Source organism: Macaca fascicularis, chromosome 17, assembly GCF_037993035.2.
Source record: "Macaca fascicularis isolate 582-1 chromosome 17, T2T-MFA8v1.1".
Classification (NCBI taxonomy): Eukaryota; Metazoa; Chordata; class Mammalia; order Primates; family Cercopithecidae; genus Macaca; species Macaca fascicularis.
Genome location: NC_088391.1, coordinates 4,784,832 through 4,808,768, shown reverse-complemented (window position 1 = coordinate 4,808,768; position 23,937 = coordinate 4,784,832). Strand labels below are relative to the sequence as shown.

Sequence of the window (23,937 nt, the reverse complement as noted above, 5' to 3'; positions counted from 1 at the left end):
GACATAAGCCTTTTGTTGCCTGTCCATGCAGCAAGCCACAAGTTGCAGGCAATGGATTCTGACTGCATTGGCTGGAAACCTCTGCGTTAGCCAATCTGTATCACAGAGCGTCCCTTGTTCCAATGAACAGGACAAAATCCTTTCATCCATCCACGCTGATCTCTCCACCTGGAGCAACTTTCCCACCCAAAAGAGCCCATCAAATCCTGGCCCATCCTTCAAAAGTTTAACCACTGGCCGGGTGAAGTGGCTCATGCCTGTAATCTCAGCACTTTAGGAGGCTGAGGCAGGAGGACTGCTTGAGGCCGGGAGTTCAAGACCAGCCTAGGCAACATAACAAGACCCCGTCTCTATTTAAAAATAAACCTAAAGAAACAAAAACTAACCAAACAAACAACAAACAAAAGTTGTAACCATCAGTGCTTGGTGACGGTTCCATGACTTATTTTTCAGCTCCCTGATCCTCTGCCATAACAACATCTGCCTTTGACGTTCTAGAAACATGTTAGACTAACCTCTTTTAAAATATGCATCACATTCATATTAGTTATTATTAAGTTTATATCTGTCCCTTTATATCCTCCCCCTACTCCTATCCTAGCTATGACTTTCTGAAAGACAAGGAACATGCTGAATAGTCAGTGTTGGGTGACTGAATTAAAGTATGAAATATGTTTCATGCTCCAGAATGTAAAATGTTACTGTTGGAAAAGTCACTAGTATATCCAATCTAGACTTTCAAGCCATTCTTCATAAATAGTATTTTTCAATCTTTTAAACGTGGACAACAGTAAGATCAAAAGGAATCTTAGAAATTGACATATTAGGCCGGGCGTGGTGGCTCACGCCTGTAATCCCAGCACTTTGGGAGGCCGAGACGGGTGGATCACGAGGTCAGGAGATCGAGACCATCCTGGCTAACACGGTGAAACCCCATCTCTACTAAAAAATACAAAAAACTAGCCGGGCGAGGTGGCGGGCGCCTGTAGTCCCAGCTACTCTGGAGGCTGAGGCAGGAGAATGGCGTGAACCCGGGAGGCGGAGCTTGCAGTGAGCCAAGATCCGGCCACTGCACTCCAGCCTGGGCGACACAGCGAGACTCCGTCTCAAAAAAAAAAAAAAAAAAAAAAAAAAGAAATTGACATATTAACGCTCACTGATAATCTGTTATTAATGTCTAAGGAGCTTTTAAAAATCATTCTCCCGATGTATAGCTTCACATCAGTATTCAACGCAGGGTCCTGCACCCTGGGCAGCCAACATCCCATTGGCTCCAGACCCCACAATCAAGCCAGCAGCTCCACTCTCTCCTGCTCTCAAAACTCAGCCTCTGTCCTGTCTCCAGTTCAGAGCTGGGGCGTTGGCTCTGGGCTTCTTTGTGTCTTGCGGTAAAGCTCTTAGGTTTTACCTCTGGCTTGTCCCACAGTGCCTGTCTTCTGTTCTTAGCCAGGAGCTGCTTGTTCTGGGGCTGCTGGCTCTGAGCACAGCTCCTCTCGTCCATTCCGGCTGACACCTGCCGATCCATCCTGGGACCTCTCCTCTGCTCCGCCGCTCCCTGACAGCTCTCTGGGCTGGTGTCTCGTCAGCCCTCCCAGTTTCTGACGGCTGCCCAGCTGGCTGGACGGACCTGAGCAATCACCCATCTAGCTTCCAGGCGTCTTAAAGTGCACCAGGCACTGCGCTCAGCACTGGAATAAGTCCTCTTGCGAGCCTCACAAGCATCCTGCAGTGTTGCTGTCTGATTATGAAGGAGGAAACTGAGGCTCAAAGAGGTTAAGTAACTGTCCCCAAGTTGCGGGGCTGGACTCAAAGCCAGGTGTGTCTGCCAGCAAAGCAATCCTGCTCTGAGCCTGTCTCAAGCTCGGCTTCAACTCACACTGACAGGAGGACAGGACAGGACAGCACAAAACAGCCGACAACCCACACACCCGCCCTCCCTGACATGGCATCCTCCTGGGAGCCACCAGGCTGTCCCTCAGGGTCTATCAGAGCCCCACAACACCTCCCCTGCCCCCTCAGGGCTCTCAAATGAAAGAAACCCACCACAGGTAAGCTTTATTATTTGTTTTAAATATGGTGCTTGTTGTCATTTTATTACATGTACTCGCTCAGTAGAGCGCATAGGAGTGGCAACAGTTTTCGCAGTGCACGGACCAAGGCCCCTCTCAGTGAGGCGGGCGAGGGACTGCTGCAGAGGGTCGAGGCCGCAGAGGGCAGGTTCTGGTATGCTACTTCTCCAGCAGCACCGAGGGAGCACCGCTCAGGGCTGGAGGCTGGGTCGGGCTCCCCTCGGCCTCCACTCTGTGGAAGGGGGTGGAGGAATGTTGGAGGACAGCCGGGGGCCACCCGCCCCCGCCCCTGCCCCGCCCGTTCATGCTGGCTGCGCTCCCCGCAGGAATGAACACACCCCTGCTGAAGGCCATGGGTGCAGGAACCCGGGGAGGGAGCACCCGCATGCCCGCTTCCTCCACCCGGGTCTTGCCAGGGCTGTCTCGCTAGCATTGCCGAGCCCTCTCACTCATGTGGTCTGTGTTCTCAATATAGAAATCGCAGGGCAACTTTTTTTTTTTTTCTTTTTTCTAAATTTTGGCCTGTAAAGCGGAGTACACGCCAGTCTTGTTTTGATAATCCACCAGACACAGAAGCTGTAACCACATCCCTGCTTTCTCTCTGCCAGCACAGAAACCAATCAAAACAAGGAAGAAAGCACAAACTACAAACTGCACTGCTCTGACAGGGCCCCAGGCTGCCGCGAGCTGCCGTCTACGGCTCCCATTCATTTCAGGCGAGGCGCTGGCGGCTATTTAGGGCGAAAACAGAGACAAGATCTGTTTCTAAAGCATCCTATTGTATCCATGTAGTGCAGCCAGGGAAAAGTCTGTCTGTGAAGTCTTGTTTTTTCTTACTTCCTTTTAAGAATGTGAGGATTTGAGTTTACGGCTTCCTAGTGTGAGAGCAGACCGTTTCTTTCACATTTAAATAGTCCAAAGAGTCCAGTTGACAATACTCACAGAAATACTAAAAAGAAAGCGGGAGATAAGGCACAAAGCAGTAAGCAAATACTGGGTAATGTCACTTTTGAAAACAGGAAACTATTTTTCAAAGATCAGTTCACAGTCTTAAACCTCACACATCCTAAATTAGCAAGAAACATTTTTATACACCCCAACAATATACTCTTGAATAAAGGAATTTCACGTAATAGAAGCAAAAACCAGTAACAATACTAGCAGCAAAACCCAGACCCCTTACTCAGGAAGGATGGTTCAGGCTTGATTCTTACGATTTTCTACTCCAGACAAGCAACTGTGCCATAAACAAAACCAATTTCTTTAACTGACTATGTCCACAACTAAAACTATCCTCAGTACCCTTTACAAGAAGAGTGAGCTTTTTCCCACATGCTCACACCTGACAAGCAGCAGAGAGAGAGAGAGAGAGAGAGAGTGAGAGAGAGTGAGAGAAAGAGAGAGTGAGAGAAAGAGAGAGAGAGAGAAAGAGAGAGAGAGAAAGAAAGAACTGCAACTTGGGAACGAAACAGCTGAATCAGCAACATGTCACAGTACAACAATCCATTCTCTGCACACATACCCAAGTGAAGGCTTTCCAGACTCCAGAATCTTGCTATCTCTCCTCTAGCTACCATCCTTCTGTTTAGAAAACGGCAACCTTCAGAGCAGGACTGGGGTGTGACTGAGGAGCCGGTCCCCAAGCATCACCGAGGACTGCACAGGCTGGCAGCTACGGGAACTGCAGAAATCGCTTATTCACTGCTTTGACGCTGTGTGCGTTCCCGGCCAGAGCCTGCCCAGAAACTGACAGCTGGCTCCACACTCTGTGTGACCAAGGTCTAGTGGCTACAGTGACATTGCGGGGGCCTTCAGAAGAAAATTCTAATCTAAGGCAAAACCTATACACACCAGAGCCAAATACGCTCACAAGCCATCAGGTGCTGTTGAGAGCCTTCAGTGAAGGTAGGAGAAATGGTATGTGCTGTTTTTAACTACAAACCCTAAACCTGAGTTAAACTTTCAGAGAGCTTTTCAAAAGGTATTTATTTCACAAGAAAACAGCACCGGGGTCACTTAGTTCAAAAATATAGTTAGGATTTCACAACGTGGTATGACAAAAATTTGAGTTATGACATTGCATTGTTAGCTATAAATTCATGAAATCACTTTAAAAGAGTGATTTTGTTCAGAAGGTATACATGTAAAGGCATACACGTAAAGTTCTCTCCAGCTAATATATTCTGGGTTGTTTTTATTTCCTCTATACTCTTCTATACTTTCCAAATTATCTACGACGAGCAAGTCTGTCTTTCATATTGTGAAATGACTGTTAACAAAGAGTGAGCTTCCTTCCATTTCCCCATAAGCAGAAGACACTGCTTTTTTAACTTTAGGAACAATGAGATAATATATATGCAAAGTAGTGACCTCATAGTAACCTCTGAATAAATGCGGGTTTAAGCTGGGCCCGCTGGCTCATGCCTGTAATCCCAACTACTCAGGAGGATGACGCAGGAGGATTGCTTAAGCCCAGGAGTTCATGACCAGTCTGGGCAACATAGCAAGACCCTATCTCTAAAAATTAAAAACAGGTCTGGGCAAGGTGGCTCACACCTATAATCCCAACACTTTGGGAGGTCAAGGTGGGAGGATCAATTGAGCTCAGGAGTTTGAGACAAGCCTGGGCAACATAGCAAGGCCCCGTCTCTACTAAAAAAAAAAAAAATTATATTAGCCATGCATAGTGGCATGTGCCTGTGGTCCCAGCTACTCAGGAGGCTAAGATGGGAGGACTGCTTGAGCCCAGAAGGTGGAGGCTGCAGTAAGCTATGATCGTACCACTGTACTCCAGCCTTGGTGACAGAGTGAGATCCTGTCTCTAAAAAAAAAAAAAATAAAATAAAAAATTAGCTGGGCAGAGTGGCACATGCCTGTCATCCTAGTTACTCAGGAGTCTGAGATGGGAACATCGCTTGGGCCCAGGAGTTCGAGGTTGCAGTAAACTATAATCACACCACTGCACTCCAGTGTTGAGTTACAGAGCTAGATCCTGTCTCTAAAATAGATCCATCCATCCATCCATCCATCCATCCATCCATCCATCCAGGTTAAACAAGTGATAGTGCCAATTAGTAAAATGCGTGCTTTATAGTGATGGGCTTTGGAGTCAGACTGCCCGTGTTCAAAATCTGCTTTCCCATAACAAAATCAGGGAAAGTTTCCAAGCCTCTGGGCAGCTCACTTTCCACATCTGTGGAGTAGGGATAACTGGACAGTCCATAATCCTCATAGAGTTACTCGAGAACATATTCCAGTGTTTAGAGCAGCACTGGCTCTTCACTGGGGATTAGCCATCATGCTGCTGCTGTTGCTCCAAAAAACCTGTGATCCCTTAATAACATGCTAGTTCCCAGAGAAATCACAGCATGCACTCAGAACGGAAAGCTGTATGATTAGTAATAACACACATGTTGACTGTATATGATATTGTAGGCTTTTCTTATCTTCAAATAACTGTGGCTATTTCTGTTGATCTGGTGCATCCCACCCTTAAATGCAGGTAAGGACAGTTTTCTGGGAAACTCGTAGCCTTAGTTACCCGCACTACAAGTGAAACACACACGATCACACAAACTCTTATGACCAGATCAGCTGGAAATCTTTCTCTTACAGAAATTTTATTTATTTTATTTTGAGATGGAGTCTCACTCTTGTCACCCAGGCTGGAGTGCAGTGGCGTGATCTCTGCTCACTGCAACCTCCACCTCCTGGTTCAGGTGATTCTCCTGCTTCAGCCGAGTAGCTGGGATTACAGGTGTGTACCACCACACCCAGCTACTTTTTGTATTTTTAGTAGAGATGGGGTTTCACCATGTTGGCCAGACTGGTCTCGAACTCCTGACCTCAGGTGGTCCGCCCACCTCAGCCTTCCAAAGTGCTGGGATTACAGGCATGAGCCACTGCACCCAGCCTCTTATAGGAATTTAAAAAGATGATTTAAAAGAGGCAAATATTTAAGATGTTTAACAGATGATTCATTCAATAGAGGCATATTCACAATAAAGGTGGTAGTTTATTAAATTATAGACTCAAAAGACTCCTTGATATTGTTTTTCACAGCAGACTACCCTCTCTCTCGTGTGAAGTCTCCTAAGTATACCTCATGGAATACTAGTTGCATACTATGCTCCGAAGAAATAGTTTGAAAACCACTGTATATTGTATCTACTTCTTGGACATCCTACAGCATTCATCAGTAATCACAGGCTCTAAGAAGTTTGCACTGACAGCTGTGCCATCTTGTTTAACAGAGAATTTAACTATCGTGTTTGGCCATGATGCTCTCTTTTCACAACAACACATATTACTACACCAAAAGAAGGTATCCTCTGGCCTTGGTACTCATAGTAGGGCCGATGGACCAGCAGCATCAGCATGACCGGGAGCTGGTGAGAAATTCAGATTCCTGGACCCTGCCCCAGGACTGCAGAATCAGAATCAGCATTTTAACAACATCCCAGGTCGTTCAAATGCACATTCAGGTTTCAGAAGTGCTGTTCTAGGCAACTCAAGAAACTGTACAACATACTTGGAGAAGCACTGCCATGAGACAAAATCTTGAATATCCATATCTTTTCTCATCAATTGAGAAACTAGCGAAGACCATGGAATGAATGGGTGGGTTTGAGCTTAGTCATTCTGACTAAGGTAAAATGCATAATACTCAGATACAAAGCAGCAGAAAGTAGGAATTAATTCTCAAGGTTATCCATCCCATAAAAGCCTAAATTCCAGAAGGAGGCAAATAAAATCTAGTGTTTTCATTCTCTATAAAGTTTTTGTTGTTGTTGTTAAAATCATTAGTTTTCAAAAAGCTCTCTTGGCTTCATTTTCTTAGAACTTGGTAGGGTCTGTTTGCTCACTTTCACTTTTCATTGGCATCTGGTACAAGAGGATAGTTTCTGTTTCCCAAGCACTTTCTCTCAATCCAGAGATGGGGTCAGGACACTAGACTAACACGCGTGGGATTATAGGATCTTAAACCAGAGGCATTCACTAGAGATTATTGTGTATGCAAAACAAAATAAAAAGAAGGAAAACAATAAAGACTGCCTTGAAATGAGGCATCTTCTCAAAGGATGTGACCCAACAACCCTTTTATGTCCCCACCAGCTTGGATATGGCCCCATTACCGAGCACTACAGGACATGTGCTAGATGGAGGAGCCCAGGGAACAGAGTCACACTATTCTGTGGCAAAGGACAATCACCAACTTTAGGAAATGGGCTCGAAGATGGGCACATCAGCCAGCCACCCTTCTAAGATGGTTTTGGAAGAAGTTACTACTAATGTAGAAAGGGTCATGACAGAAGAAGGAGCTGTGACTTTTAGCTTAAATTTTTTTTTCAGTGATCAGAGCCTACATTTACCAGATCAAAAGAATGCTACAACGAAAACCTAAACCATAGTTCAAGGAAGTCTTAAAATCCTGATTGGGCATTGGTGGCTCATGCCTATAATCCCAGCACTTTGGGAGGCTGAGGTGGGAGGATCACTTGAGACTGAGAGGTTGAGGCTGCGGAGAGCTGAGACTGTACCACTGCACGCCAGCCTGTGTGACAGAGGGAAGCCCTGCCTTGAAAATAAAAAAGGAAAATCCAACCCCCAAATCAATCTCTTCTCTTTGGATAAGATACCATTACCTCACTGGGACTGGAAAATGACCATCATCAATTACTGGCAACACTGAAAGGATTAGGCAAAGGGATCAGATCCACAGGTAGGAGTGGAGATACCCAACTTACATATTAACATGAAAAGTTGAGAAATCAGAGAGGACAAAATAAACACTGAGGGCTGTGTGTGGTGGCTCATGCCTTGATCCCAGCACTTTGAGAGGCCAAGGTGGGAGGATTACTTGAGGCTAGGAGTTTGAGACCAGCCATAGCAACAGAGTAAGACCCCATCTCTACAAAAAATAAAAAAATTAGCCCAGCTTGGTGACACGCCTTGAGTCCCAGTTGCTCAGGAGGCTAAGGTGAAAGAATCCCTTGAGCCCAGGAGTTCGAGGCTGCAGTGAGCTATGACTGGGCCACTGCACTCCAGCCTGGGTGATAGAGCAAGACATTATCTCTATAAAAATTAAAATTAATTTTTAAAAATAGATGTTGAAAACACAGAGGATGTTATGATCATTTTTATTCTATAGATACAGAAAGTTATTTCTGCTAAGCTGGTCCCAAAACCCATATATATTTACATACATATGGGAAAGAAATGTCATAAAGTTATTGGAGAGGCAAGTTAGTAGCAGTATCTCAAACTCGGAACAGTCGTCAGCACTTGACCTCTCCAGGAGGATTTCTGGAGACTGAGCAGGTTCATTAAGGTTCTTGAGATTGAGTGGCCATTAAGGTTCCTTTGAGCTCCACATTTCTGTTAGCTTCTTAAGTATGACATGGTAGATATTTTCTTCTATGACCACCTCCTAATTAAGTGCAGAGAGATGACCAGCACCAAAGTTTCCCACCTGCTGCAGCTTCTGTAAAGAGTGGCCTCCCTTCATGGTACAGACATATCCAGAACCCAGGAATATCCTTGCAACTTTATGTCCCCACTAACTTTGATATGACCCCATTACCAAGAACTACAGGACAGGTGCTAGGCAGCGGGGCAGGCCCCAGGCGAGAGTCACGCTGTCCCCTGGGAAAGCACGGCTATCAGCTTTAGGAAATGTGCTGAAGGACGGGCACATCAGCCAAGAACCAAGGTTGCCACGGGCTGGAATGAGCCATGATCCCAATTCCCGTATGGACAATGACTACTCAGAATCAGGAGTGACACAGCCAGGACCTGTGGACATCACTGGCCATCTCCCACAGCTGAGACAGGGCTGCACGTTCTAAAGCTGGGATGGGAAAGTCCTTCACAGGAAACAATTTGTTACATTTGCTATCAGTTATTCAGGCCAATGTCCACTCCCATAAATAACCGAGTACCCAGAGTGACCCCTTCATTCTGAATGGATTAAAGACAAACACGATCATTAATCCACAGGTCGCAGTGATGCTACTTTCCAAAGAAACCCGAAAGGCATTGAACGTGACACAGGGCACGGCACGTCCTAGCACAAACTGATGAGCAGGGTGGACGCTGCTTTGGCAGGCCGACTCCTGTTGGGCAAAGGCAGGCTGAAAAGCCACTCAGCAGCCACAGCCTCTTCACCACAGGAGGGGCGGGCCCCATCACACCCAGCGCAGGAAATGGAGCCTGAAGCACAAGGGCAAACTCTGTGAGGCCCGCCCCGGCCTGCTTCAAGACAGCTCTGAAGAAAAAGGGCCTCTCTTCATGCCTTCAGAGCGACTGCTTTTCACTCGGGAGCAATGCAGCCCTGAACACACAAAACCAGTGAATACGTGCTCTCGGCGGCGTCAATGAACCCCTTCATCGCTCCCCCCTACTCAATATCCCACCCTCTCCAAACACAGCTCCAAACAAGATACTCTGGACCTGGGGCACGGACTAGAACTTTGATTAATGCAGAAACAAATATAAAATCGTTCTTTAAAAGATCAGGTGCCGTCTTCAGCTGAAGGCCATTGTGTTCCTGTTCTCTGTAGGCACACGTGGATTGTTCACCCTTCAGGGCCTAGTACAGATTTCACTTCTTTTCTGTATTTACCTGGTTATTTTCAGATCCTTAGGACCGAGCACATTTCAAACATAACAAGAACACAATAGGGACTGGAGGAATATAACTTTTTTGTTTTAATAGAAGGCAGTTATTGGGACGTGGTCTTTAAAACTGCCAACAGGCATATCTTTGTGCAAATCAATTAGACAATATTGTGTTTTGTGATGGAGAAAACATACGGGAAACTGAGTAGAATGGAAAGCAATCTGTGTTTTCCAGTCTGATCTCATTTGAATGCTAACTCCACTGTCTACTCATTACATCTTGCTTAGCCAAGCTAGGAGAAGTTACTGAGTATTTCTAAGGCCTGACCTTGTCTGTAAGATCAGGCCAGGAATACGTACAGAGTGCTACTGGCTCTTGGCGGTGGTTCGCTAGATGTTTAGCGCTCTCGCTCTCCTTCCTCTGACTTTTAGTATTCTTTCTTCTTTTAAAATCCAATTTCTGAAGCTTAGCAGTAAGACAGATGAATTTTCAATAACTTTTACTTTTTAACTCTAGTAGTTAAGAACCGAGAATGTTTTAACTGCTGAAAGATGAAATTTCATGAGTTTGCTAAAAAAAGAAGTTTAATAGTTTATGTTTTTCTGAGACAGAAATAGAACACTATATTCCTTCTAAAAAAATCTCGATGATAGGCAACAATGAGGCATGAAACACCAGCTAAGGTAACTGCTATGCAGCTAACACAATCTCCAAGACTTGCAGGCGATACGTCACTAAAGGCCATATTTGTAGTCCTTGTTCCTGCATACAGAAGCCTTTCATAATTTCTAAATTCCTTTGGATGCTGTGGAATCCAGGCTCTCTCACAGCAGTCAGAAAACAGGCATTTTACGACAGGCAGTCTTAGCAGTCAGGAAAACACTTGCTGTGAGTCCTGATAAGTGAATTGATTCATCTTGTTTTCTAAATACAGCTGGCCCTCGTACCTGTGGGTTACACATCTGTGGACTCCACCAACCGCAGATTGAAAACATTTAAAAAACTGTGGCCGTACTGAGTATGTACAGACTTTTTTCTTGTAACTACTCCCTAAACAATGCAGTATAACAACTATTTACATAGCATTCACTTACATTGTATTGATATTAGGTCTTTAAATCATCTAGAGGTGACTTACAGTACATGGAGGCTGGGCATGGGTTATATGCAAATACTAGGCCATTTTATATCAGGGACTTTTGCACAGCCTTGGAGTTTGATGTCTGTAGAGTCCTGGAACTAACCCCCCTCAGACAGCCAGGGATGAGTGTATAATCAACGGCCAATATTCCTTGGCATGAGTATAAAGTGAGATGTGGGGTGAGAAGGGAACGCAGCAAGGCTCAGGGCATCCCCACCTAACAATCCAAGTGCTCCATCACCAATTCTCCAACCAGCTTTCCTGACAGCTCTGCTGCTACCATGCAACAGGCACCAAGCAAGTGAATCCTGAGTTCCTATTTTCCCTCTGATTCTTTATTGAAAGAAAATATTTGAAAATCGATTTGAGTAACATGCAGAAGCAGACAGAGATAATTCAAAAAACAAGAGAACAAAAAGATTTTATGGGATGCTTAAAGTCATTTTTCAAAGGCATCACACACACCTCAACACCTGCTATGGCTTTTCTTGTTTTCCTTCCTTTTAACAAAAAATTTAGTGGAGTCTCTGGGTGACACATTGAAAAATCGTTAGACAATACCTCAAATTTGGGGCCCAGAAAATCTATAAAAAACATCCAATCAAGTTTTTTTTTTTTAAATAACCTGAACACACGCATTTTAAATTTGCTTAACTTATATTTGGATAATAATTAAACAGTGTATTATTCCATATAGACTCCAAGTACTCTAGGACTTTACTAAGTAGACTAAATGACTTGTCTAAGCTACATTGCTGATTAGTGCAGTTACATCAGTAACTCAGAACTCTGGATGTAAACAGTTTCCTGCTCATCACTGCCCTTGTTGCCTGTGTAGTTAATGCTTCCCTAGTTAATTAGTAATAGTTACTGCACACTTACTGTGGGCCAGGTCATTCTTCCACATCTGTGGGGCAGATGATATTAATTTCTACCATTACAGATAAAGACAAGAAGACTTTGAGATTAAGGGACTTGCCCAAGGATTGGGATTACACTCGCACTTTTTGACCCAAAGGTCTATTAATAAGAACATTAACTTTCCTAATAATTAGGACAGAATAAGGCCAGAATAATCATATGAGTAACCTCCCTTTTGTGATGCATTTAGGCTATGAATCAAGAATTCTTACTGCCTTATTCTATTGACAGTCCTAAGGAAAAACAGAAATATGGTGTGATCTGATCAAACAATCAGTGCAAAAATTTGTTATCCCAACAAATCAGAAGTAGGATTTTAACAATCACAAAAGAGTTAAAAAAACACAAAAAACAAAAACCAAAAAACTTTGTTTTAAACAAAAAATAAATCCAAATAATTTGAATAAATTTCTTTACTACAAGATTTTTCAAAGAAATAACCTTCAGTAATTTCTCATAATTCAATTAATTTCATTTAAAAAATCAAATTTGAAACAATATAAGCACTTACTATGATTAAATCCACCTACTTCCTAAATGTTGGGGATTAATATCAATTCTAAATCAACGAATGCAACTTTCTGATGTATATTCTTACCATCTCTTTGAAAAACATTTAGTAAGAATAAATGCTGACACATTCATACCAACAAGCTTTCAGATACTGGTAATATACAGACAAAATAATTTTTTATATCGTAGCCTAACAAATTGTTTTTCATTAGTCCTGAGCCTTTATGGGATATTTTCAGCTATAAAATCAGAAAACCATCAGCACGGCTTAAGCAAAATAGATAAAATACCTCAATTTTAAGACAACTGCCCCAACATCCCCCATGGCATCCTGGCCCTGCCCTAGCACTGAACTGCTGAACTGAAACTTTGTTTTGTTTTGTTTTTTTAAGGTCACTAAGCTCCTCCCTGCCGCGGAATCCAGTGGGCATTTTCCTCTCTACACTTCTGTGCATTTGACAGCGTGAACTACTCCCACCTGGAAGCCCTGGCCTCCTTGGACATCTGGGACACCGCGTACCTGCCTGGCTACTTCTTTTCTATTGTCTTTGTGAATTTCTTTGCCTTCACTGGTCCCCAAATGTTGGTCCCCAGAGCATGGTTCAAAAGATCCTCTTCTAGTTTTTATCCCCCCTCATCTCGCTCCTTCCTAGAGTTTTAGGAACCACTTTGCTGACTCCCGAATCTTCACCTCTAGCTTTGGGTCCCTCTCCTCAAAATCAGAGCTTCAAAATCAACAATGTGGTGATATCATCTTCATCGAGCTGCCCATGCGTAGCTCTGACTTGACCTGCCTGGAATGGAGTAAGCTCCCCAACTGACCTACTTGCTCGTCTCCTAGGCTCCCTGTCACCCAGGCATCAGAGGCAGCACGGACGGCTGCTCCCCGGCCCCAAACATCCAATTACCTCGACCTCGAAGTTCTTCATATCTCCAGTGCCACTGTCATTTTCCGAGGCAACAGGCTCCTGAGGTCTCCAGTCCTCCACGATCCAGCCAATGATCTCTCTGAAATGCACATCTGATCATTTCACTCCCCTCAAAAACCCTCAGTGGCTCCCAGCTACCCAGGCTCTGTCCTCCCAGGCAGCCTGACCTTAGGGGAGGCCCACCTCTCAGCCTCCTCCTCTGCATCCTGCTATAGCCTTGACCTGGAGCTGAGGTCCTCTGACTTGTAGCAATCGGGCTGCCTCAAAGCCCTGAGCCAAAAAAAGAGCCCCATGCATGCATGCCATGAACATGTTAACACATACATGGGTGCAACCATTCACCTTTGTCACGATGCAGGACAAGGCTCCCTGAGTACGATCAACTGACTAGAATTCTGCATTGTCTCTTGTACAATCCACACCCATATGTGTCCACTGTGATTTTCAGTTCTGGCTTCTTTAACACTGAGCGATAAAACCAGAGACACTGGTGAACCAATTTGAATACAGACTCCTTGATATTTCCATTTTTTCCAAGCTGTCAATTCTCATCTAATTTGATAGAATTTTCTTTAACAATTTACTTTTACTGAGTTTCACTGGGTTTCTCCAAACTCTTCTATTTCATTGTCATAGATGCCAAGTCTCCTTTCATAGTCACATTTTATTTGCTTACATATTATCTAACTCAGTTCCATATCATCATAATAAAGCACTGCCATAAACAGGCTTGGTGGGGTCATGCCCTTGACTCCTGGTGAGGATACAACTCTACCTGTGGGACGAGGGAAGAGGAGCCAGGAAGGCAAGCGCAGGCCACACTGCGGGATCTGCCAGTTCCTTACAGAGGCCTGGAGGACACTGTGACCTGATCAGCGTGGGTTTCTTTTGGGCTACCCTCCTCTCAACTTCTCAGATGTGCTCTCCTTTCTCTGGCCTCCACTTTTGCCTGGAACGCACTCCCCCTAACAACAAACTTAATCTAACTCCCTTCATCCCTCAAGCCTCATTTGAGGTCATTTCCTCCATGAGGGCTTGGGACAGCCCAGATCCGACTGACATGCTCCCCGCTGATACTCGGCATGCGTGCAGTTGTGGTGGCCTTTCCTATTCATCCGCCACACTGGCAGCTCTGTAGGAACTCTGTAGCTTCCTCAGACCCGCCCAGCCTCTGGGACTACTGTGCCTCATTTATAATAGGGACGTATGTGTTTTTTAAATGGATCAAAACCAAGGAAGTATCTTCAAAACCAACAGCATGTTTAAAATCCAACTCACGCCAGGTGTGGTGGCTCACACCTGTAATCCCCAGTACTGTGGAAAGGCAAGGCAGGAGGCCAGGAGTTGGAGACCATTCTGGGCAACAGAGTGAGACTCTGTCTCTAAAGAAAATAAAAAATAATAGTACAATAAAATAAAATCCAATTCAGAAAGATTTCGGAGCACCGTGGACATTTCCTGAGACAACACTGGTTGATTAAGCCCTAGTGGCCCCTCCTATAGCATTTCCCAAAAATTTTAAGCTCATCAAAGTATCATAATGGTGAGCTGACATGGTTTTACAACCAATACTAATCCCTCAACAGGGAAAAGTACATAAATACATAAATAAGTAAATCTTTTCCATTCCTAAGGGGATGTATACACTCAGTACAAAATCAAACAGAAGAAACCACAGCGGCAGACAGGGAAAGAATGTCACCCCCGAGTGATAACCCCCAAATGTACTTTGAAACCACTGGGCCTTAAACACACTGGAAAATGTCTTGGTACATTTTTGTTTTTTCTTTATGCAGACCAACCTCAATTCTGTGCAGAAACCTTCTACCATCTAAGAAAGCAAGTGAGGTTCTGGGGGCTGTTTTGGGGATGGCAGGTGGGGATGGCTCCCCTTGGTGGCCGTGTAGGCGGAAGCCCCTTGCTCTGCCCACTCCCCACAGACAGCAGCAGAAAGATGCACTGATCTGTTCACAAGAAGAGCCCCCATGAGATCCCCTAAGACCGTTGGGAGCTGTGGTCTTCCCCATTCTCTCAGGCTTAGCAAGGAGGTAGCAGCATTCGTGCAGGGTCACTCGCATGTGCTGTTGGACGCCGGGGGTTCCTGGGAGGCCCAGCACCCAGCTCAGTGTGCACAAGGCCAGGCATGAGACGAGACGCCCACGGGCAGCCTGCAGATGCTTATCAAAACTACAGCTTACCCATGTGGATGGTCCACCCCAAGGATGCTAACCTTGCTCCCCAGTGGCTAGCTAGCATATGCTCTGTTTTTGTCAATTTCCTGCCCTGGAAAAGCTCCTGACATGGATCTGAGTAGGGGAAGAGCAGTAACCTTGATCGTATGGGGAAGTGAAGGTGTTTCTGTGCTAGAAAGTGTTCATTTAGAACTCAACATTTCTTTTAAAATAGTCCTTTGTTTTGTGGTAAAAGGGAAAATGCAGCATGCTGGATTTATCACTAAGACATTTATTTTCAAAATTTAAGTATCTTATTCCTCACTCATATCTCTAATTTTTCAGTCTCTCTCTCTCTCTTTTTTTTTTTTAGCGGAGAGGAGGTCTTGGCTCTGTTGCCCAGTGTTGCCCAGGCTGGAGTGCAGTGGTGTGATCTTGGCTCACTGCAACCTTTGCCTCCCAGGCTCAAGCAATCCTCCCATCTCAGACTCCTGAGTAGCTGGGACTATAGGCACGCACCACCACTCCTGGCTAATTTTTTGTATTTTTAGTAGAGATGGGGTTTTACCATGTTGGCCAGGCTGGTCTCAAACTCCTGGGCTCAAGTGATCTGCCCACCTCAGCCTCCCGAAGTGCTGGGATTACAGACGTAAGCTACCGCGCCTGGCCCTTCTTTATTCTCATGGTAAACTCTGGTATAAACAAGGACCAATTTTGCACATCTGTGACACTTTTTACTTGCTTTCTTATTGACAAGCAGAATCCATAATTTGTTGCTGTTGTTGAGATGGAGTTTCACTCTTGTTGCCCACGCTGGAGTGCAATGGCATGATATAGGCTAACTGCAACCTCTATCTTCCATGTTTAAGTAATTCTCCTGCCTCAGCCACCCAAGTAGCTGGGATTACAGGCATGTCACCACACCCAGCTAATTTTGTATTTTTAGTAGAGAAAGAGATGAGGTTTCACCATGTTGGTCAGGCTAGTCTTGAACTCCTGACCTCAAGTGATCCACCCACCTTGGCCTCCCAAAGTGCTGGGATTACAGGTGTGAGCCACCACACCCGACCAGAATCCAGAATTCTTATTGTCTGAGAGCAGGTTTTCAAAAGCGCTGCTCTCTTCACCACTCACTGGCCAGCTCAGCTGTGCTTCTGAGACAGGCTGGTTGGCATATAATTTGGGTCATGCTGTCCCCTTCACAGATCAAGATGTTATTTATTTATAACTTGCCTTTAAAGGACTCAATTTTTGGTTGTTTCCTAATGAAAAATGTGGACAGATGGTTATGATTTAGTTTTACAACCTGCTTGCTAGCAATTCATATTATTGTATCACTCTGATAAAGAATGAGGGCTAGACTGGGTCAATTTGCTTCTCTTTCCTAGCTTGCAAAAAAGAACTATATTTGCCAAAAAAAAAAAAAAAAAGTAAAAATTTAAAAAATCAAATTAAGCAATTACTTCAGTAAGTTAGAAACACTTTCTAAATGGCAAGTCAACTTGCCAAGTTTGTGTCCCCCAAAAAAGGGCATTTTCTCTAGTTTTTATATCTAGCTATTATTGTACCTAATCTTGACGTTCCTCTCTTATTATCTGGCATTATTACTAAATGCTCTAATATAGTATACCTACTGGTTAACTAAAGGGCTTTCAAGAAATGTAACAGACCAGGTATTATTTTTTGAAAGGGGTCTACCCATGTCGACTGACTTCGGTGCATGGGTGTGCATTCGTCCTGTGCTTGTCTCTGTGAAGATCCCACTCAAGTCTAACAGTGAAGGAAACTGGACAGCATCCTCTCTGAGAGACGAGAAAAGCAAGCTAATCTGAACTCTGGGACAAGATAAGCAGAAAGAGAAGGGGAATGGATAATAGAGAAGAAGGAATTTGAAATTCAAAGTAAGAATTCTGAAAAGCAATCAGATTTGACTTCTGATCAACATAAACAGACCGGTTCAAGGAGGAAGTATAGTTGGAACCCAATGTAAGTACATAAAAATTAGGAGCTTAGGTAGGCTGTGATGGAGTCAGTTGTCTCAAATGAAAGAGAAAAGCTTAATTGAAAGCAAAGAAAAGGCAGAAAAGATAATTCCCCGGGACAATCTTCTAGCAGTGCAGGCATCCCTCCTAAAACCCAAGGAAGGAGAAGCCACAAACACCATCCCCAACAATGCAGTGGTGTTTGTTACAGATTGTCACTCTTCCCTCCGATAAGGCTCCAATAAGTGTCACTGAGAGTCATTATCCCAACGCTATTATCCCAAATAACACACCCAGTAGCCTACAAACATGACTCAGGCCTGTCCCACGTGACCTGCCTTCGCAGGCTGTGTGGCTGATAAGAGGTAAGACAGGCGCTCCAAACAGGACCAGAGAAAAGTGGCAAGAGAAAGGAAGAGCACAGCACGGTGCTGCCAAGTTCTCAGAAGGGAGGGCTCCATTCACCTAGAAAGACTCTGCCTTCATTTCTTTAAAAAAAAAAAAAAAAAAAATTAAATTGCAATGTTCAATTTTCTGTATTTTGAGAAAAATTTAGTTGTGGGTACTACTTAATTTGGAGAGTTTTTTGTATTATTATTTTAAACTCACATAATAATTGTACAATATTTATGGGGCATAGTGGTGATATTTCAATATATGTATACAATGTGGAATGATCAAATCAGGGTAACATCACATCAAGCACTTATCATTTACTGGTATTAAAAACATTTGAGGCCGGGCGTGGTGGCTCACGCCTGTAATCTCAGCACTTTGGGAGGCCGAGGCGGGCGGATCACGAGGTCAGGAGATTGAGACCATCCTGGCTAACACGGTGAAACCCCGTCTCTACAAAAAAATACAAAAAACTAGCCGGGCGTGCTGGTGGCGCCTGTGGTCCCAGCTACTCGGGAGGCTGAGGCAGGAGAATGGTGTAAACCCAGGAGGTGGAGCTTGCAGTGAGCTGAGATCGTGCCACTGAACTCCAGCCTGGGTGACAGAGCGAGACTCTGTCTCAAAAAAAAAAAAAAGAAAAAAAAGAACATTTGAATTCTTCTAGCTATTTTGAACTATACAATACATTGTCATTAACTGTAGTCACAGTAGGACTTATTCCTTCTGTCTAGCTCTATTTTTATATCCATTTACCAACATTTGGTTATCAAGATTTTGAGCATACCTGACCAGGGAGGAGAAATATACTTTCATTATTATTTAAAAGTTGATACTACAGAAAATATCAAATACACACAAAAGCAAATAATACCATGAACCCACAATTATCAATCTTTTGCCAATATTGTTTCAACTATTTCCCCCCAACTTTTTTGGAGTATTTTAAAACAAATCTCACATATCATATTTTATGCAGAAAGTATTTCACTATCTATAACAAACAAGGACTTAAAAATAACTGCACTGTCTTACTCCAGCTAACAAAATTAAAAATAATTCCTTTGTCTTGCCAAATATTCAGTCCATCTGAAAATCTCCCCCCCAATGTGTCTCAAATGATGCTTTTATAGCTAGTTTGCTGAGATCACTTTGCGGGCTTATGGAGCTGGATGCCATTCTAGCACTGCATTGGTATGTGAACCTAAAACTCTCAGTGCATGGAAAAGAAGGAGTTCCAGGACCGAGATGGAAATGCTAGAGATGGTCTATCATGTGAGTCACACCACCCATTGGGCTGCATCTCCCATGTGACAGCAGCTTTTATAACTAATGTACTGCTAATCTCTCTAGGCCAGAGATGCTGCTGAGAGACGGTTCCACTGCAATGCAGACCTGGTCCTCCATGGAGGTGGGACATCTGTCATGGGAAAGGTGGACATAGTTACTATACCACACAGCAGGGCCAGCTTGGTCATCCGAATGGTTTAACCCATGAAATCTCTGGTTGTGCTGTTAACTGATCTCGGGGTCCCTAGGAACAAAACACATGAGTGATTCCACTAAGGTATCACATGATTGTGTAGGAGGAACTCTCCAGGGCTGGCGAGCAGAGCCCGACCTGAGCCACCATGACAGAGAAGACAAGGGAGGGCCCTCACTCAACTCCCAGACTCAGGCTTCTTGATGGAGCAGAGCCAGGGAGCCTCAGGGCAGCCATGTTAGTACAAGTCTTCTCCCTAGCTTTTCAAAGAGGACTCCTACCATCCGCCTGGTGACTGTGTCCTCAGGACAGGGAAACTCCCGGCAGCAAACGTAAGTAACACTCTTCCCAAGCCTTTCTGAGTAGGAGAGATTGGCTTTCGCAAGGTAAGGATTTAGCTCGTGTGCACTCCCAGTTAGGAGCTAATGGCTTGGCTGAATGGCCTGGAGGAATGTGGAAAGAACAAGATGGGCTGAGGATGGGTTTGGGGAAGGGGTATAACTGGCTACATCAGAATACACGCAAAGCATGAGATGATGTCCATCCTACATGAATCCTTATTGCAAGAGAAACTAATTAATCATCCTGTGGACATGATGTCCCAATGTGCAGCTAGATGCCAGTCTTCCTTCCCAGTCACCTTGATACTTGCTCAGTGGGTTCATAAAAAGGAAAAAAAATAAATAAATAAAGTAAAAAAAAAAAAGAAGCAAGCAAGAAAAAGGCCATGGTGGCAAAAATGGATGCCAAGCCTGGGCTAAACCACAGGAAGTCTGGGCCTTCCCCTCAACAAAGCTGATGATACGGTTCCCTGCAGGCACCAGACAGCCCCTTGTGGAAAGTTGATTGCAGTGGGGCCTTTTCATAATAGAGGGGGTGGTGATTTGTCCCTACTGGAAGGGCCACTTATGCTGGGCTTGGATTTGTTTCCTGCGCTGTCAGACCTTTGTGGATCCTCCAGAAGGCCCCGATCCTGTCGCAGCATCTCACATGCCACCCAGGCCCAGAACGTCACACAGAAGGAAGCACATGACTCCATCACACTCAATAATGACCAGATAAAAATCAAATGACAGAGGCAGCTTGGAGACACACCCAGAAGTTGCCACACTGCCCCGGACGGGACGCGGGCTCTGAAGCAGTGAGTAATTTGGAGAGGCTGGCCCACAGCAGAAGATTCAGAGCCGGAAACCAACGGTAAACATCGAAGCAGCTTCTTAGGATCACTTAACAACACACTTGCAAAATGTTTTCTTCCCACCTAGGAACTCTGCTCTGTTGAAACCAAATTTAGTGCCCCCCAAGGGAGAAGCACTTCCTCTGGAGTTCATAGTCCTGGCCACAAGGAATTAGAACCAAGGCTGGCCATTTTTGCCTCTTCATACCACTGGGAAAATGAGCACCCACGGAAAATGGGGATGGCTTTTGTGGTCACTGCTACTGTATTTCTCAAATGGACTAATGCAATCGCCTTCAAATCCATCTCCATTCCTCTTCCTTTTCCCCCACAAACTGCCCTCCCTCTCTAAGCATAAATCAGAACATACTATTTTCCTGCGGGCAATGGCTTCACACCACATTTAGAACAAGATCAGCCTCCTCATGACCTGCAGAGCCCTTTCCAGCCTCAGCCCACCTCCCAGCCTGCAACATCCTCGTCTGCCTCTTGCCCCCCGAGCTCCTGTCACTGTTACCTCCTTGCTGAACCTCAGACACATCGTGTTTCCTGCATGACTTTGGGCTTCTGATGCTCCTTCTGCTAGGACTCCTCCTCCCTCAGATCTCTGCCTCACTGCCTCCTATCCTACTCAGCTGTCCCCAGCATCACCTCCCCCACCTGCTCCTACTCCTCATATTACCCACAGTCATCTTCTCCAGGGCCGTCTCTGGCGCCTTGGCGCATCCTACGTATTGACTTATGGAGAATCTGTTCAAATGCTGAAATGTAAACTTTGCATGATGTTTGATTCTCCACAGCATCCCAACTTTTCTCTTTCCTTCCTTTCCCCGCCTTGCCATTCTGGTAGGGATGTGTTGCTTAAATCTGCCTCTGGTTATCTACACTGAAGAGGCACTGCATGGCACTGGAGGACTGGTTATCCTCAGAGGTCCTAGACTTGGAGGTGTCTGCTGCCACTGATGAAGCTCTGGGTGTCTCCCTCTAGGGAAGAACAGGTGCATCGTGTTAGAATGACACTCTTTGGAAACGAATATCCTCTATCCTGTTTTATTTTTCTTTAAAGTACTGTCTGCCCTGTTAAATACTTACTTGGCCTGCCTTCACATATAGAAGGCAACGGTCCCTGGAGGCAGACACTCCACCCTTCTCCCTGTTTCAGTGCCACCAGGCGGTGGACATATCACCTAAGCTCGGACAGCTGAATCCTCCATCCTGGGACCTGAACCCCTGGGTGAGTGACAGACAGACAGTCCTGAACTTCTAATAAGTTAACTCCTTATTATAACTCCAATAAGTATACACTTCTCCAAGACAGGGTCTTTAATGAAATGTTTTGTATTTTCAAAGGGCTCACTGGACACCTCCCTAACTCCTGGGACGGTGCCACGGCCAGTCTCCCATCACACGCCTTCCTGTGGCTCCTCCATTCCCAGGAGCGACCCTGGTTGCCATCCCTTCCCTGGCCTGGTTCCCCAGCCATCTCATCAATTCTGGGCACACCCGGCACCCTTCCAATAAATTCCCTTTTTGCTTAAGATACATCACACACCGGGGCCTATTGCGGGGAGGGGACAGGGGCGAGGGACAGCATTAGGAGATAGACCTAATGTAAATGACGAGTTAATGGGTACAGCACACCAACATGGCACATGCATACATATGTGACAAACCTGCACGTTGTGCACATGTACCCTAGAACTTAAAAGTATAATAATAAAAAAAAAAAGATAGCCAGAGTTAGATGTTGTTGCTTTTCAACAAAAGAACCCCCAAAATTAAAACCTTTTTAAAATAACAACAAAAACCAGTGTTACAGAAAGCAGGGAACAGGCTGTGTGCACACAGGTATGGGGTGGGAGGAGGAGGGTTCTACATTCCTACTACCCTAACAATGCTATTGTTATTTCTGCCTATTCTTTTAAAATCTTCTGCCACATGGGTACACGCTGCCTATTGTTACAAACATGGTATATATTTTTGATTCAATTGCGTCCTCCAAAAAGATGGTGAAGACTTAACCCTCAGTGCCCATGAGTGTGACCTTATTTGGAAACAGTCTTGGTAGATAATTACATTAAGGTGAGGTCATTAAGTTGGGCCCACAAGCAGTAAGCCTGGTGTCTTTACAGAGAGGGGAGATCTGAACACAGACAGACACACGGGAGAATGCCATGTGAACGTGAAGGCAGAGATGAGGCAATGCTCCTACGAGCCAAGGAACGCTGAGGGTGCCAGACGCAAGGAGAGCAGCCTGGAGCAGACCCTCCCTCACAGCCCCCAGAAGCAGTGGACCCTGCTGACACGTCCATCTCGAATTTCTAGCCTGGGTCTGGGTTCTTTAGGGATCTCTACATGCAGGAACGACATACACGGACACCGCAGGAGGAGCAAACTTCTCAAACTTAAGAGCCACCAGCCTAGCACACAGAGCATCTACCCCAGATAGCAAATGATGCACCATTCTCCTGAGATGAGCCGTCCTCGCTCCCAGACAAACGCGGCCTGGCCCGAGGGGAGGCGCGGAGCTGCCGAACCTGCTGCCTCAGGTTAGCTGGAAACAGTCAGATGGGCCCGTGGCAGCTCTGAAAGGAAAGGGACTCCGAGACTCACTGTTGGATGCTCTCATCTGCCGCCGGCGTCCCACACGGTCCAACCCAATGGGGGTGCTCCGGGAGAACGTGAAGGGCCGGAACCGGGCCGACACAGCCTTGTAGGGTGGCACTTGGTGAGCAGGCATGGGCGGCCTGGAAGCTGGCTGCAAAAAGAAAGCAAAATCTCTGAGGAGGTGCCAGGAAGTGGCAGCTCCTGCAAGCACTTCACACGCATAGCTCTCTCACCTCGAAGCCACTCACAGACGTGAAATGGTTGCTCCAATCCTGCCACGAGTTGCAGGCTGCACCGAAGCCCGGTGGCAACTCGTGATGCTACAGTTTTTAACAACCCTGATCGGCTTACTGTCCTGCACCCTGCAGCCTCGTGTTTCATCTCACTTTTCTGCAACATGCCAACAGGTCCCACTAAGGAAAAAGAAGCTTCTGAGAAGAGGAAGGCACGTTTAGAAAGCAGGGGAGTTGTCACACAGACGCAGGGTCACTAAGGTAAGAAGATGATTTCCCGGGGTGGCCCTCTGGAGGAAGCCAGGGCAAGGCCACAACCTGGCCAGGGTGGCCAACTGTGATCCTCACATCCTTCTTCAGCCTCCTTCCTCCTTTACTCCTCCCTGCCGACACAGAGCCTGGCACAGATGAGCCTTCAGTAAGGATTTGTGGAGCTGAAGGCAAGCCTTGCCTCCCTAAACTCACACAGCAGTGGAGCTTCAGTTAAAAGCAGCGGCTTTCCATGTAGTTGCCCAGGTCTCTCTTACAATGCCCTTCTGGTTTTCCACAATAGCGATCCCTAAAACTATTAGTCAAAGGCCCAGTTGCTTCATGTGTTCCTTAGATTTCGTTTTTCCTCCTTTTGTTTATTACATGCATATTCTGCTTACGTAATTCCTTAGGTTTTCTTACAATTTTCTCACCCAATTCCCTAAAT

At 45.3% G+C, this 23,937-nt stretch overlaps 1 protein-coding gene and 1 long non-coding RNA gene across 24 annotated transcripts in view; one reads left to right on the top strand and one right to left on the bottom strand.

Annotated features, from left to right (window-relative positions):
• The window catches only part of SPATA13 (spermatogenesis associated 13), a 327,141-nt gene that overhangs the window by 37,340 nt on the left and 265,864 nt on the right, over positions 1–23,937 (bottom strand). For 17 of the 23 annotated variants that reach the window (XR_012426756.1, XM_015439064.3, XM_074021719.1 and 14 more), the window contains one exon: positions 23,014–23,158. Coding sequence is in view for 18 of the 23 variants with exons in the window: in XM_015439064.3 (XP_015294550.3) it covers positions 23,014–23,158 (145 nt within the window). In the remaining 5 variants the exon portion in view is untranslated. Of the gene's footprint in view, positions 1–1,408; positions 1,569–3,591; positions 3,753–23,013; positions 23,183–23,937 lie in introns of those variants that run through there. The other 6 variants (XM_065533071.1, XM_074021729.1, XM_074021728.1 and 3 more) reach the window with 3 other exon arrangements.
• On the top strand, positions 1,349–14,627 carry LOC141408949 (uncharacterized). Its single transcript, XR_012426761.1, has 2 exons — positions 1,349–2,048; positions 12,658–14,627. It is a non-coding gene; the product is annotated as an uncharacterized lncRNA (long non-coding RNA).